This window comes from Pseudorasbora parva, chromosome 8, assembly GCF_024679245.1.
Source record: "Pseudorasbora parva isolate DD20220531a chromosome 8, ASM2467924v1, whole genome shotgun sequence".
NCBI classification, from domain to species: domain Eukaryota; kingdom Metazoa; phylum Chordata; class Actinopteri; order Cypriniformes; family Gobionidae; genus Pseudorasbora; species Pseudorasbora parva.
Genome location: NC_090179.1, coordinates 48,630,441 through 48,647,351, shown reverse-complemented (window position 1 = coordinate 48,647,351; position 16,911 = coordinate 48,630,441). Strand labels below are relative to the sequence as shown.

General features: G+C 34.3%; 2 protein-coding genes across 2 annotated transcripts in view; one reads left to right on the top strand and one right to left on the bottom strand.

The window, feature by feature from the left end:
- Positions 1-16,911, top strand: part of LOC137084932 (ribonuclease inhibitor-like) — a 318,165-nt gene that overhangs the window by 202,090 nt on the left and 99,164 nt on the right. The gene's annotated exons all lie outside the window — the stretch shown is intronic.
- Positions 1,568-8,113, bottom strand: LOC137084581 (G2/M phase-specific E3 ubiquitin-protein ligase-like). Its single transcript, XM_067450872.1, has 11 exons — positions 7,909-8,113; positions 6,787-7,011; positions 6,345-6,498; positions 5,858-5,930; positions 5,284-5,665; positions 4,922-5,017; positions 3,812-4,125; positions 3,386-3,567; positions 3,083-3,252; positions 2,561-2,775; positions 1,568-1,812 (listed from the first exon to the last, which is right to left on the bottom strand). Exons 1-11 carry the CDS (start codon positions 7,992-7,994, stop codon positions 1,580-1,582), a joined length of 2,130 nt encoding a protein of 709 aa, XP_067306973.1. The 5' UTR covers positions 7,995-8,113; the 3' UTR covers positions 1,568-1,579.

The following is a 16,911-nucleotide window of genomic DNA, read 5'->3' as shown; positions in this document are numbered from 1 at the left end:
TACTTTGTAAAAGATTCCATTTGAAAAAAATAAAAAATCTTTCATTTTGAAGTACAACAAGGAGTCCCTAGGTCACATGTATAAATGCTAATTATATATATCACCATATAAATAGGGCATTATTATATTATGCATCATTTTAAAGTTTGTATTATTTTAACCCTTTTGATGAAACTTGCATTTTTTAAGTTATTAAATAAAATTTTGTTTATTTTGTTTGTTTGTTTTGCCTACAGAGTGAAAATAAAAATGACATTTCAAGTCTGGGATGCACATATCCTGCCACTGTAGACAAAAATGCAATAACCCAGCAAATACAAAGTAAGAACATAGAACAATTTATTTGTTAGAAGGCCATACCACAGCCTATAGAGAAGGAACAATCTGCCATAGCAACATGGTTGTTCAGATTGAACGACTAGAACACAAAACCATGGCTTGAAATATATCTTTTAATGTTACAAAGAACTTACATGTTTCTTACTGTATAGAGTACTGTGCAAAAGTCATAGGCACGTTCATTTTTACCCCCCAAAATGTTTATCATTCAGTTATTTATATATTTTGCAATAGTGTGGCAGTAGGTAATATCAGTTCACATTTTCCAACATTTATTTCGCCATTAGTTGTAAAATTTCATTCTAGCGAGTTTTGTGTATGCAGAAGGAGTCTGACAACAGCTGATCCACACAGAGATCTAATCTCCTCATCATCGAGACCGTCTGTGATTACATGAAGAAACTAAAAAAATTTGACAAAATCCACAAGAACTGCGACAAGATCTCCGAGATGCTTGAAGAAACCCTCCTGTAATGCTACAGTACTGTCAACAGTTTTAGAACACATAATAACTAAATCAAATCACTTGCTCAGTTCTTCAGGGAGCTTTGCAGGAGGGTTTCTTCAAGCATCTCGGAGATCTTGTCGCAGTTCTTGTGGATTTTGTCAAATTTTTTTAGTTTCTTCATGTAATCACAGACGGTCTCGATGATGAGGAGATTAGATCTCTGTGTGGATCAGCTGTTGTCAGACTCCTTCTGCATACACAAAACTCGCTAGAATGAGTTATTACAACTAATGGCAAAATAAATGTTTGAAAATGTGAACTGATATTACCTACTGCCACACTATTGCAAAATATATAAATAACTGGCTTAAAAATATTTCTTGGGGTGAAAATACTAACGTGCCTAAGACTTTTTGCACAGTACTTCATTTCTTTATGTGTTTGTTAGAGTAAATACTACATTTTGGTATAAGGAATAGCAAAATGAAATAACAGCAACACCCTGAAAAAAAAAAAAATCTACATAACTCTAGGTCTAATCTGCCATAGCAATGGAATACAGCAACATAGTTGTTTAAGTTGGAGGATTGGAATAACACCATGGGTTGAAATATATCTTTAAATGTAACAAATAACCTAGGGTTTTTTTTTTTCTGTATATTTTGTCATGTGTTTGTTATGGTAAATACTGAATTTTGGTATCAGAGAGTGACAAAATTAAACAACAGCAAAAAAAATAAAATAAAAAAAATTTTCAACCAAAGTCCTACAACCCCTCAAATATATTACCACTCATGCTCTTCCAAATCCTGGCGAATTGCGTATGGCAAAATCCATGTCAGCTTTGAAAGCAGTGTATACAGCATGAATTGGTATGCGAAGAATATTTTCGCAAGTATTGGCCACTGGAAACCGGGAATGGGTGATGAACTCAAGCTTTGGTTTTGGAGAGAAACCCAGTGCTGGAATGCTGTCACATCCAGTGAAGAAAACAAGAATATCCTCCAGAGAGACATTGTTTTCAACTAAAAAACATATAAAGAGAGTAACACAATAAAATTATAACTATGTTAAATGGTGATGGTATTTTGAGTATCTTGATAGAGTAATTCCGTATCATACCACTGGATTGATGCAAAAGAGATGCAAGTCAAATTAGTACCCAGCAAATATTGGTCTGACATCAATGTCGTGTCCCTGACAAAAGTAGACTCGGAAAGGACAGCATAAAACGGTAAAAATATGTAATAGAACTTTTCCTAAACATGTATACATTTGTACATTCCCATTAAACTTTTATTTTGGAACAATTTTTCAACTATGACAGGACATGTCAGAGGGACATATTTTCAACGCCCAAATGTTTGCTGGGTAGTTCAATTTAAAAGGGTGGCTCATAATGTTACAGACAAAGCTAAGCACAGTCTGGTGAGTAGTGAACCATTTAGAAGTGAAAAGCCTAATCTTTCTCCAAGTTTGCTATAAGCATATACAGCTATAATTTTAGCACAGTCGACATAACAACAACAACAACAACATGTGGTGTTGGATGTGCATTTGCTTTAAATCAGGGCTCCTCAAATTCAGTCCTGGAGGACCAATCTCCTGCAGAGTTTAGTTCAAACCCTGCTAAACTCACCTACCTGCATAGTAACTCTGAAGACCTTGTTCATGTGTGTTTGACTAGGTTTGGAACTAAGTTCTACAGGACACTGGCCCTCCAGGACTGGATCTGAGGATTTATATAAATACTGTGTGATATGTCAAACTTACATTCAGCATCCTGAAGATAGTCTTGCCAGAAAGCCAGGGTCCGGCACTCGTGCTGAAACGCATTACTCCCCCTTTCGGAATTAATGATCTGGAAGAGATTCTCCAAATCATTTGCTGTCAAGGGTTTTTCGGCCTTTACAAAAATGCTCTTCAACTGAAGATTGTATCTTTGGACAGCATCTAGGACACCCAGAGACTTTAAGCCATCTCTGAACCTAATAAAAAGGAAACAAGTGTAATTCATGCATGTGATTTAAATGATGTGGTATAAACTTGAGTGTTTTAATGTTTAGTCCCCACAATGAATTCTAGATTAAATACATTGAACTTGTACTGGTACCCTATAACGTGGTGGATGTCCATCATTAAAATTTTCATATACTGTAGTAACAAGTTTGTTAGCAACTCAACGGTAAACTTTTTTTATGCTTTCTTCTTGAACCCCTGTATTTCCTATCATTTTACCACCACAAAATTATTTTACATTTTTCTGCCAAAGTACAACTGTATACACACACATACCTTTCAAAAGGTGCACGGGTCCGCTGGAGGACATACCAGTGAGCCAGGTCTAAAGCAGTCTCTTGTTTGTTTCCCAGTGTTATGCAAACATTGTGACCAGCAAGACTGATCAAGCTGGCTGCCCGTGCAACTGCATCTTGTAGCTGTGATTCAGTCTCAGCCTGTGAGATCTAAAATTAATAAAATAACAGAAAGAAAGATATACAACTGTTAGTTTTACTTTTTAATTTGAATGTTAATTAATGCAAACAAAATTAATAATTTGTATCTAAATACAACACAATTAATGAAAATTATGCCTACCGACTGCACCTGTGACCTGGTTTCTTCATCAGTAATATATTCCGTTTTGACCTTTACATTGTCTGGGCCCTTTTGAAGACACTCATATAGGAGTTCAGACAGGAAACATGGACTCTGTCCCCCATGGGCAATTGACATTGCCATGATCTGTCCAGCATAAAAGTATGCATTGTCTTTCATTGCTGTAATCAAATTAAATTAAAACATCACATGTCAAATGGGATAAATCAAATGTTCATGGCACAATGGCACCTATCTGTGTGAGGTTATTCTATTTTTAATCATTTTTGCGAAAGGACATTTCATAGGTCATACAAAATTTGAAAATTCTTACATTTCCTCTTAAATCATTTCAGATACAACATATGTACTGATCCAAAAGTCATTTGTAAGTCAACTCTTACATTAATATGAATTAATAAATACCTTTGGAGTTGCATGTGAGGATTTTAGCATTAGATGGGCCCTCAAAGATGCCAATTTTGTCCTTGATTTCATGTAGACAGAGTCTGAAAAACTCTCGAGTAGGTCCTCCATTGTCCACAGCACCCTCAGATATTCCATAATCATCAGTAAACTTAACATCTACCTTCTTCTCAGGTGAAAAATTGGATCTGCCCATTGCTCTGGTGGTTCCATCCCACACATTTCTTCTTATGATATTGAAGCGTACAATACTGTCGTTATTTACTCTAGAAGCAATCCTCTCTATTATTCTCTCCAAAGTCATATTTAAATCACTGAAACAATAAAACAATACAACATAGTTAGTATCAATGTAACTAACTCATTGATAATGGAAATTAAATTACAACAATAATAAAGGTGTCATGAACTGGTTCTTTTATTTTTTAATACTGTTGTCTGAGGTCAACTTTTACGTTCACGTGGATTTTACATTCAAAAACATCATAATTAATAAGTAATAGGCTATTTTCTGCCCAGGTTTGAAGCCTCTTATGGAATACTCGTTTTTATGGGCATGCCACACTGGAGACTTGAAAGTAAACGCCCACAGTTATGATTGGATAAGATCCTTATAACATAGTTTTGCATAATGAGTTTCATCCTCCCCATCTGGGGAATTGTTTTAAAAACTTCCAATGTGGAGAAATGGCAACTGGAATCCGCCGACAGGACTCGCAAGATGTCTTCATCAAACAAACACAATTTATCTCTCAACCACCCACAATTAATATGAATGATAGTTTTTTATTACTTGGGCCACCCAATCAGTGGATATATCTGTAATCCGTGCATCTTTGACTGACAGGGAAGTTTTCAGCTCTGATACTTAAAAGGTCATCACCATAAACTTTTATATAACAAAGGCTGAATGAAAAGCTGATTTCTCAATTAATGACCCCTTTTAAAATATTGTTGACGAAATGACTGGCTATCAGAACAAAAAAATAAAATAATATTGTGCATAAATAAATATATATATTTCTTAACCATTTAGGTGGCAGACTGCTGATGTATTGATCCTGTATTATAATTAAAATAATTCCATTTTTATAAAATATCTCTACTGACCTGTCACTTGTGCTAGGCTCTAAGGACCTTGAAATGGCTTCCTGGAGATCAGCGTCATCAGAGAGGTATTCTTCCTCAAACAGGCCAAGGTATGTGCTAAAACGGAGTACATAATATTATTGAAGTATGAATATATGATGTTACACAGACAGCTGCATTACCACAGGACAAAGAACTTCCATAATGCAATAATAACTTCAAATGGACAGTGGATTATTAAGTGTATGTATAGGGACACAATAATCTACTGTCAAGTAACTCTACTCTTATACAAAATTGTACAGTAAATAAGACCCATTTATATTAAACCCAGACCATAAAAATACTGTATGAAAAGAGACAAAAATGTCCATAACATGAACCTGTATGATGTGCTGTATGCATTGGTTTGGGTTGGACTATGGGACATCCCAGAGGTGTTATTTGGAGAGAAGCAATGCATGTGTTCACTAGCGCTGAGAGTGGGACCAATCGACAAGCCATGGGTGTTGCCACTGGAGATAGCTGAAGTTCCACTGGACAGGGTAACAGTCTCGTCAATATTAATAACAGCAGCACTAGTAGACATGGTGAGGTTGTCAGCTGAGATGGACGGTGCATTGGTGCAAATATCTTCGGTGTCAATACACCAAATAACTGCATCTCCACCAGAGATAGATGATGTATTACTGGAGAGAGACTGGACCCCAACAGTGGAGATGGCTGAAACAACTTCTTTGGAAATGTCAGGTACACTACCAATGACTGCAAGACAAGGAAATGTAATTGGTTAACATTTAGCTTTTGATTAAGATTCCACTTATATGCAAAAAGCACATTTAGAAAAAAATAGATTTAAGGTGGTAGACTAAAAAAACTAAACATATCATTTGTTGTAAATCAATCATTTTATTTTAATTAAGTTTATTTGTTGATGGATGTAAATAAAGTATTTACCACATTTGTCAGGGTCAGACGTTTCTATGAAATCACTGCTGTTTGTATGGCTGCTGTTTTCATCAGAACATGACTGTCGAGTGAAGCAAACAAATACCTTTATGGTAATGATAATGACTTTATGCCGACAATTCACTACACCAACAAAAAAACAATGTAACAATAGAACAATAATTTAGAAAAAAGAAAAGAAAAAAAATCGTAAAAATAAAAACAATGTACAAAACATGTAAGCTTACTAAAAAACGTATGTCTCCAATTGAAACTTTTCTAGTGACTGATAACATCTAAATTTTTAATTTGGCCAAATTGAATTTCTGTGAATTAAATTGCATCAAATCACAGAAATTCAATTTGGCCAAATGAAACATTTAGATGTTATCAGTCACTAGAAAAGTTTCAATTGGAGACATTTTTTACAGTGAAGAATCACTGTAAAATACAGTACTGCCATTGTCACTGTATACATTTCTTGAAATCTACTTACAGATTCATTTTCCTCACATAAAATAACCTTGTCAGGCCTGACATAAATGGACTTCTGATGAAACAGTTTTTTCACAAGGTCTCCACCTAAAGTCTGTTTGGAAGTCAGGGATGGTTCCACTAATTTGTTGTGGCATGGCATCAAGATTTGTAACCTGAAGATATAAAAGCACTGTATAAAACTTCTTATAAAGCTAAAATACTAAATAACTGTACATATAATTTTTTTTGTTTCAATACACTGCTTGTCTAAAAGTGCACATTTAGATTATGTCAGTAGCCTACAATTGGTCAGTTCAAATAGCATCAGTTAGACAAATATAATTTCAAAGGAATTAAATATTTACAATCATAATGTTATGACGTATTTTGTTATATATCAGACCCAGTGCAAATTAACCTTTCATACATAAGAAATGTGACTAAACACAGCAAATGTGTACCTGCATCCCTCCACATTAGGCTGGAAGGCAGTTGTTATTGTCTGCATAACTTTGTCGGCGTCCCAATCACACCCAAATTCCAGGGCAGATTTTATATGACCATTTTCAAAAAGCCATGCTTTCTTGGCACGCCTTGGCACATGTGTAGATGTATGGTCTGGTAGAAGAATGACCTCTTTGGTGAAAGTTTGGGCCACAGAACATGAACTGCTTAGTGCCTGAAACCTTAAAAACATTAAATAAAATCAACATATATTGTATTATATTAAGCATGTACTTTAATATTAATTTGTCTTTTGTGTTTACAAATTGGGAACTGTGTTAGTTTTTTTTTTTTATTCGCATGGTACTATTTTCACAAGTAGGTCACTCACTCACTCACTCACTCACACACACACACACAAGCTCACTCACTCACTAAGGTGCACATTTTCAAAACTCATACAAAAATCCAAACTAATCACACTTGGAACACAGCTAGTCATTTTGTCAAAACCTGAGCTCATGCTTTCATTCAGTTGCACCTACATCAGTCCACATTATCATTGTTTCAAACAAGATTACTGTAGTAATGAGAACATTTGGTTTAATCACAACTAAATGGTTTTGTGTATTGTACTAACACAATTGAAAATGTGCTGAAATGTTTGAAAAAAGTGAACTTTTGATTATCTGTTGCGAAATTAGTAGGAGTATGAGTTTTGAAAATGTACACCTTTCTTGTGAAAGTAGTAGGCCTACTAAAGCAAAAAAACAAAACACTGTAACAGCTATTGTAAACTGTAGTTATTTTTGTGGTTCGCCATTCAAAGTCAAACATGTAGCCTAATTAACCATACTGCACTGTTAAATTGTAATTATATATTTAATTTTACTTATTTTTAATACGCAATCCATATGTCATTATACAGCAGTGCGTGCGCTAATCCAAAGTATTAATTTAAACAAATAAAACCTAATAATCCATAAATATTTAGGCCTACCTTAAATTTAAATATATATTGGCTATGTCTGAAATTATACCTAACACGTAACTGAGACATTTATGAGTTTTACTATGAGATTGTGATTGACATAAACTCTTAAGGCCTATATACCCGCAATTAAAATGCATATTCTTACCTCCTCTGTCTAGGACCCTTTCGGGTGAACGGGCGAAGATTGTAGATAGGAGATGCTGTGGATGGTCCCTGTGAGGTGGAAGGCATGTGTCTTTCTGTTGCCGGACAAGCAGGAACTTGCTGGCCTATGATGTTGACCGCGTTAAGTCTTCCGCGATTAAATAGCGAACGGATTTCTTCATCGGTAGAACCGTGTTGAGTCCGGTTTCCGGTACTTTGGCCCGTGCATGCATTTGCCAAGGTGTTAATTAAATCGTCATTATTTAAAATGGCTGCTACTAGATTTCGTGCAGACTCACTCATATTTAAACGTCAGATTAGAGCAATCACTAATGAAAAACACAAGATGGCGCTTTGATGACGTCAGTTTTCAAATTTCATTCCAAATATTCAAGTTTCATTCCATATATTCAGACTTTCATTCCATATATTCAGACTGTCATTCCAAATATTCAGACTGTCATTCCAAATATTCAGACTGTCATTCCAAATATTCAAGTTTCATTCCATATATTCAAGTTTCATTCCATATATTCAGACTTTCATTCCATATATTCAGACTTTCATTCCATATATTCAGACTTTCATTCCATATATTCAGACTTTCATTCCATATATTCAAGTTTCATTCCATATATTCATGTTTCATTCCATATATTCAGACTTTCATTCCATATATTCAGACTTTCATTCCATATATTCAAGTTTCATTCAATATATTCAGACTTTCATTCCATATATTCAGACTTTCATTCCATATATTCAGACTTTCATTCAATATATTCAAGTTTCATTCAATATATTCAGACTTTCATTCCATATATTCAAGTTTCATTCAATATATTCAGACTTTCATTCCATATATTCAGACTTTCATTCCATATATTCAAGTTTCATTCAATATATTCAGACTTTCATTCAATATATTCAAGTTTCATTCAATATATTCAGACTTTCATTCCATATATTCAAGTTTCATTCAATATATTCAGACTTTCGTCTGAATTCAGTAATTAATTCGTAAATAAGTTCGTCCTTGTACGGCAAAAAGTGCTTATCATATGCACGCGAAAAACACCGTATGCACGCCAAAATTAGTTTTGGCGTATATTTTCCCCAACATTGCTGTATTTATACGCATTTTCGTGCTGCTGGACCGATTCTTAAACTGTTTAATAAACTCTCTCCTCAAACAACCGGACTAATTTTTTGACACAGATCGCGCTGGACAGGGACTAGGAAGGGTTTTCTTGTCTATAAGCATGGATTCGACAACCAACGCGCAAGAGAAATATTAGCTGTTTTATTATTTCAGAAATATTAATGTAGGCTGCATTGCATCTGCTGCGTGACCCACTGGACAGCGAAAGATACATTCTAGCGAAGCGACGACCAGTATCAATTAAAGTGTAGGCTAAATATGCTGCATTGCAGTCATATCTATTATTTTAGACACCACACTGAGTGAAGCTTAAATATGATATGAAAGATATAAAAATATGTACGCTATATATGACGTTTTCGTATAATGTCAGTTTATCACAGCGCATCTGCTGTTTTGGTCTTTATTCTATTCGTTTTTAGTTTTTTGTTGTTGTTTGTTTTTAGATAATATAGCTTTACAATTATTTTAGGGCAATTAGTTATAAATAAAGGCAAGAATTCTAATCTTTTTAAAAATGTATTTGTCCTCTTTTTATGAATTCTGAAGTGGCATTTAGACCAAACTGTTTTAATGCTGCTCGGAAGATTAACACATAATTACAATGGCATATAATGTTATGAGATTAAAGATTTAAATATAATATTTTGAATATGCCTAGCCTTTTGAAATACGTTTTTTTTTTTATTTTATTTTTTTTATGAAACAACCAATTCGTTCAAAACGCTGAATCAGGAATGAAGCAAGTGTATATCAATGGGACATTGAATAATTCATTCAATCAATTAGTTTAAAAAATCTGATTCATTCATGAACAGCGCTGTTCAGTGAGTCAGCCGCACAACAGTTGTGTGGCTTTATTTTGCAATAGCCTAGCATTAATTACGGGGTTTTTTTTTATTCGCTTGGTACTATTTTCACAAGGTGTACATTTTCAAAACTCATACAAAAATCCAAATCACACTTGTAACACAGCTAGTCATTTTGTCAAAACCTGAGCTCATGCTTTCATTCAAGTTGCACGTACATATTTTCAGTCCATCATTGTTTCAAACACAAGATTACTGTAATATGTCATGAGAACATTTGGATTAATTACTGAAACACCACTGTATGCTACTCTTTCAATTTAGTACATCCAACAGCAAACAATGCAAGATACATGTTTCAAATCTCCCTCGTTGCCGAATTAATTACAGTAACGCAGGCTACAGATGCCACATAAGAAAATATGCTATGCATTATGTAAATTAATCCATAATGTATTTAATAGTATCTATTCAGTGTGTTATCAAAAGGTGTGATAAAGTTATGACCCAGCCCTGAGGTTCTGGGGTATCGAACAGAGTTTGGTGCCAATAGAGTAAATGTTCTCACTTGTGCCATATGACTGAATCTACTGTAGCTGAGCTTTATAAGGGTGAGTTACAGTAATGTGGCAGCCTCTACCATAGTAATCTGTTTGCAGTATCACATGGCATACATACTGTAATGTACAATGGTGTATTTAACTCCATCCGTCTTATCCCTTAAACTCTATTCTCCTCTGTTCCCTCACACACACAGACTCATACACACGTCTGGTTCATTATCTGCCTGGGTATAGCCTACATAGGCGTATTGATCTGTACAAACTGTATATTCTCTCCCCTTACACTATCTAGGCCTACCCATCACACAAAACTTTCAGCATTTTTACAATTTCAAAAAAAAAAATATATATATATTTATAATATAATAATATAATTGCCCCCATAATGTAGAGTTTTCTTTAATGACATACTCCAGTTATTGTTAAAACACACCACACTTGCTTCTTTTGTGCATTCTGAGCGCTTTTTGTGTGATATTCTGTTTATTTGTCCATCAAAAGTGTGCTTTCACTTTACACCGACTGCAGCTGCAGATAGGCTATACATACATATATATATATATTCTTGTTACATACTAAACTAAAATAAAGTTTATCATATTTTCTGGCTCTTTTGCTTTATTTTTATAATCATAACCATACTTTCACCCAAACGTAATAAATAAAACAAGTTTAAATGTGTAAATCTTCTACAGATATTTTTATTCTTCGTTTTCTTTTTTGACACACTCCAGTTATTGTTAAAATACACTACACGTGTTTCTTGTGTGCATTTTAAGCACTTTTTGCGTGAAATCATATTTATTTTGTCCAGTAAAAGTGTGCTTTCACTTTAATTGAGCGTCAGCAGCGCAACAAAAATAGGCTCGCCGCCGAAACCCCCTTCACTGCTGCTCACGCGCTGCTCCTGCTCCCGGTGTGAATGCACTCATTGATTAACATTGGCGCTGGAAAAAATACGAGCTGCCCACGCGCCGCTCACGCTTGCGGTGTGAAAAAGCATTTATGATGACCGATCACACATAAATGCGTATAAATAGTACGAGTGTGCAATGTCGTGGAATGTATAATGTATACGCCAACTCATTTTGGCCTGCATATGATACGCTGTTTTTCGCGTGCATATGATACGCACTTTATGGCGTATATATGACACGCGCTTGGTAGGTTTGGGGTGGGGGGGGGGTGGGGGGGGTGGTTGGTTCGTATGTATAATATGCCATAAAATGCATATCATATGCACGCGAAAAACAGCGTGCCATAGACACGCCAAAATGAGTTTTGGCGTATACATTCCACGACATTGCACACTCGTACTATTTATACGCATGGGCTGATCTTTGGTTGACCAATCAGAGGAAAGGGGTGTTTCATGCCAGCCCACACTTTCATTCCATATATTCAGACTTTCATTCCATATATTCAGACTTTCATTCCATATATTCAGACTTTCATTCCATATATTCAAGTTTCATTCCATATATTCAGACTTTCATTCCATATATTCAGACTTTCATTCCATATATTCAGACTTTCATTCAATATATTCAAGTTTCATTCCATATATTCAGACTTTCATTCAATATATTCAGACTTTCATTCCATATATTCAGACTTTCATTCCATATATTCAGACTTTCATTCCATATATTCAAGTTTCATTCAATATATTCAAGTTTCATTCCATATATTCAAGTTTCATTCCATATATTCAGACTTTCATTCCATATATTCAAGTTTCATTCAATATATTCAAGTTTCATTCCATATATTCAGACTTTCATTCAATATATTCAGACTTTCATTCCATATATTCAGACTTTCATTCCATATATTCAAGTTTCATTCAATATATTCAAGTTTCATTCCATATATTCAGACTTTCATTCCATATATTCGGACATTCATTCCATATATTCAGACTTTCATTCAATATATACAACCAATCATATTATAAATACTACAATTTCCTGAACGGCATGCCATAATATATATATATATATATATATATATATATATATATATATATATATATATATGTATGTGAAATGAGAATGCATGTGTGTGAGAGCACCAGAATGAATTATGGCTTGTACGGCGCCTCATATTTTAGTAGTAGGCCTAGTGTTATTATTATATATATTATTGCTATTATTATTATTAATATTATTATAGGACTAGACTGTATTAGGGAAAGATTAATCTCATCACTAACCCAAAGAACTACTGAATAGTTGAACACAAAGTTGTGTGTTTGTGTGAGTTGTGTGTACATAGGTTAATACAGGCAGAGTAAAATACTTTATTAATACACAGGCAATAGAAAAAGGGTGTGCCCACAGTTTGGTTGTTCAGGATGAGTAGATTTGTGTGCGATGCATTGCTTTGGACAGCAGGTGTCACTAGGGAGCACACTGTTTCATGAGGCTTCAGGTAAATGAACCTTTTGGTGAACCAATGGGCTGGAAAGCCTCAGTGGTTCAGGAAGCCTCATTTGGCCATCACTATTCAGTGCTTCACGAAGCCTCGGTCTGCCCATCACTAAAAAAGGCAAAAGGTCATACACAGGTGATCAGTCCGAAAAGGCAAACAAAACAGAAGGAACAGGCAAAAGGGTAATCCCCGGGAAGGCAAGAAATCAAAGACCAAGATACACGAAACCAGGGAAACGCTCAGAAATGCAGTTGTGACACTAAACAAGACTTCGCAATGAATGACAGAGATAACCAGGCTTATATAGGCAAAGAGGTAATGAGGTGATGAGACACAGGTGTGAACATTGAGTGCTAATGAGTCCGAGGAAAGGATTATGGGTAATGTAGTTTGTGATGGAGTGACAGTCCGGGGTGGAGTGCCCTCTGGTGGTGATCACGGGCACTCACACTGGTGAATAGTGACATAGATGTTACCATTCCCGTTTTTAAGTAATTTATAGATGGAAATTATGACATACTAAGTCAATTATAAGGTGGAAAGTCAAAATTATGACATGAGAATGTACCATTTTGACTAATATATGAAATGAAAAACTGAAATTATGACAATATAAGAAAGTTAATTTACATCTCAACTCCAACTCTTGACATATTTAGTCATATTTATGAGGTGAAATCTTGAAATTATGACACACTAGATCAAAAACATGAGGTAAAAATGTGAAATTATTGTGACATAAATTTAAATTATTGTAGATTAAGTCATTTAGACATTACCGTTTTTTAAAATTATTATTTTAAGTAATTTATAGATGGAAATTATGACATACTAAGTCAAATAGGAGGTGAGAAGTTGAAATTATGCCATGAAAATGTGCTATTTTGACTAATTTATGAGATGAAAAGTTAAAATTATGACAATATAAGAAATATAAAAAATATAAAAAACAATATAAAAAAAAGTAAAGATGGCGAAGTGAAAGTTTATTTACATCATAACTCCAACTCTTGACATAAACAGTCATATTTATGAGGTGAAATGTCGAAATTATGACACACTTGATCAAACATGAGGTAAAAATGTGAATTTATTGACATAGATTGAAATTATGGCAGATTAAGTCATTTAGACATTTTTTTCACATATTAAGTAATATTTATAGATGGAAATAATGAAAGTGGCATACTAGATCAATTATGAGGTGAAAAAGTGGAAATTAGAACATGAAAAGTGACATTTTGACTTGAAAGTCATATTTATGACCCCAAAAGTCAAAATTATACTCTAATATAGATTAAAAATTCAAATTATGACATTCGAAAATAAATTATGAGATAAAAATGTGAAACTACGACTTTAAAAAAGTCATGATTATGACAAAAAGTAGAAGTTTATACTAATATATGGGACAAAAAAAGTCTAAAGTCATATTTATGACCCAAACAGTCATAATTGTAACATACTTACTAATATTTATAGGTGAAAATGTGAAATTATTGTGACATAAATTATGGCAGATTAAGTCATTTCGACATTTGAAGTAATTTTAAAGATGGAAAATAAAAAGTATAACATCCTAGATCAATTATTCAATAAAACAGTCAAATTATGACAGAAAAGTAATGATTATGACAAATTCTTGACTAATATATAAATGAATAATCGAAATTATGACATTAAAAGCTGAAATTACAACATTACAATTATTTATGACCTAAAAAGTCAGATTTATGACATACTAATATATATAGATGTCTAAATTATGACACTAGATCAATTATTAGATTAAAAATTCACAACTACGACTTTAATAAAGTCAAATACATGAGAGGAAATTATGACTAACTCAGTTATGATATGATTAGTCAACATTATGTCATGATTTAAACATTAAAACATGAAAAGTATGACTTTGTGAGGCATAATCTGGGCATTTCATCAATAATTTAGACTTTAAATAATGGCTTCAGAGTTTAATATGCGGCTGCACTGACACCAGAGGTGTCAAGTAACGAAGTACAAATACTTCGTTACCTTACTTAAGTAGAAATTTTGGGTATCTATACTTTACTGGAGTAATTATTTTTCTGCCTACTTTTTACTTCTACTCCTTACATTTTCACACAATTATCTGTACTTTCTACTCCTTACTTTTTAAAAATAGCCTCGTTACTCCTCTTTCATTTCATCTTGTTTAAAAAAAAACTATGCAGATAAATCGCGGCATCCGGATAGTGTGAATTTGATTGTGGTTGGATGAGAAGTGTAAACATATACCATTCTAACACCCTATTGGTTACTACGCGATCCATCGCGCCTGCACGTGACTCAAAGCACAAATCACACACGGTGTTGCCAGATTGGGCGGGTTCCAGCGGACGAGCACGCACTTGCAGTCAGTCAGCAGCAGACGCGCTCATTCATGACAGCCAGGTTTTTAGCGTGATAACTCGTCGTAGATGTATATTGAAGTGATCGCTATGCTAAAGTGGCATACATACAGTATATATATAACGTTACACAAGCCGTTTCTACAGTAAGGAGTGGGAGAGTGAACCAACTCTCAAACGTGGATTACACCTGTGACTCAAAGACTCTTTATAAATATAATCATGATTCCTGTCCATCATAATATACACACTCAGGACATCTGCAACTAGCAACCCCAACAGCTGCTGAAAGAGGTTTGAATCAATGATGAATCAGTTTTGACTGGGCTAAGTGCATTTTCTGTGAACTTCACAAGGGTAGGCTACTGTAGTTTTGTCAGAGCAAAGCTAAGCGCATTGTTGTTATTTTTTTTGTCAGCGGATTATTGTACAGTATCAATGAATTACGCATTTTGGCAGTGGCATGGGCGTAAGTTAGATTACGGGGGGGACGTGTCCCCCTCACTTTTAATAAAATGTATTTTCGTCCCCCGCACTTTTATTGGGTCTCACCGATTCTAGTCGACCCGCTCCGAGCGGGATTCGAACCGGAGTTAGCCTGCGCGGCGACGGCCAAATTAACAGGGACGCTAAAGACAGCCTTCTCTAATCTCGGTTGATAGAGCGCTTTTTGAGGTCACGGGCAAGTGTATTTACATAGAAACCAATGTGAATACATTAAGATTCAAAATCAGAGACAAAAATAATAATCTATGCATGACCTGCTGTCATTTTATTCGCATCTAAATATGAGGAGGGCGCTCTCACAGAAAGTCCAAATTCCAAAAGTGGATTCGTAGAAGTAATACCCTGTCACGCTGGAGCTGCAGCTGAAGGAAAACAATCGTTATGAGTGATGAAACGTGACGAAGACAATCAGACGAGTGCGACAATATATGCTTTGTGTGTTTTTTTTTTAAATGTGTGTTCATCTCAATGTAGCCTATTTATTGACAATAAAGTAGCCTATCATATGAATAATGCAGCTTTTTTTACTGTTTAGTATCTTCTGCTCACCAAGGCTGCATTTATTTAATCAAAAATAGTTAAAACAGTAATATTGTGAAATATTATTACAAATTAAAACGGCTTTTTTCCTGTGATCAAAGCTGAATTTATCATCATTACTCCAGACTTCAGTGTCACATGATCCTTCACTAATCACTCTCATATGAGGATTTTATAATCAAGAAACATTTATGATTATTATCAGTGTTGAAAACAGTTGTGCTGCTTTAAAATGTTGTGGAAACCATGATACATTTTATTTTTCAGGATTCTTTGATGAATAGAAAGTTCAATGGACAGCATTTATTTGCATTTATTAAATAAATTATTATTATTTGTAATATTAACAATATCACTTGTGATCAATTAAATGCATGTCTGGTCAATAAAAGTATTAATTTCTCTCTTTTTTAATTTTACCACAAATGTTTAGATGGTTTCCACAAAATGTAAGCATCACCATGAGCAGCACAACTAATAATAATCATAAATGTGTGTTGATCATCAGATCCTCATATGAGAATGATTAGTGAAGGATCATGTGACACTGAAGACTGGAGTAATGATGATAAATTCAGCTTTGATCACAGGAATGAA

What these genes read in the sequence shown, in the direction of transcription:
- LOC137084581 (XM_067450872.1), bottom strand. Translation starts at nt 7,994, where the DNA reads ATGCCTTCCACCTCACAGGGACCATCCACAGCATCTCCTATCTACAAT. An exon ending in GAGCCTAGCACAAGTGACAG is followed by an intron (nt 4,126 to 4,921) that starts GTCAGTAGAGAT and finishes TTATTGTTTCAG; the next exon opens with TGATTTAAATATGACTTTGG. An exon ending in CCTCACATGCAACTCCAAAG is followed by an intron (nt 3,568 to 3,811) that starts GTATTTATTAAT and finishes ATTTGATTACAG; the next exon opens with CAATGAAAGACAATGCATAC.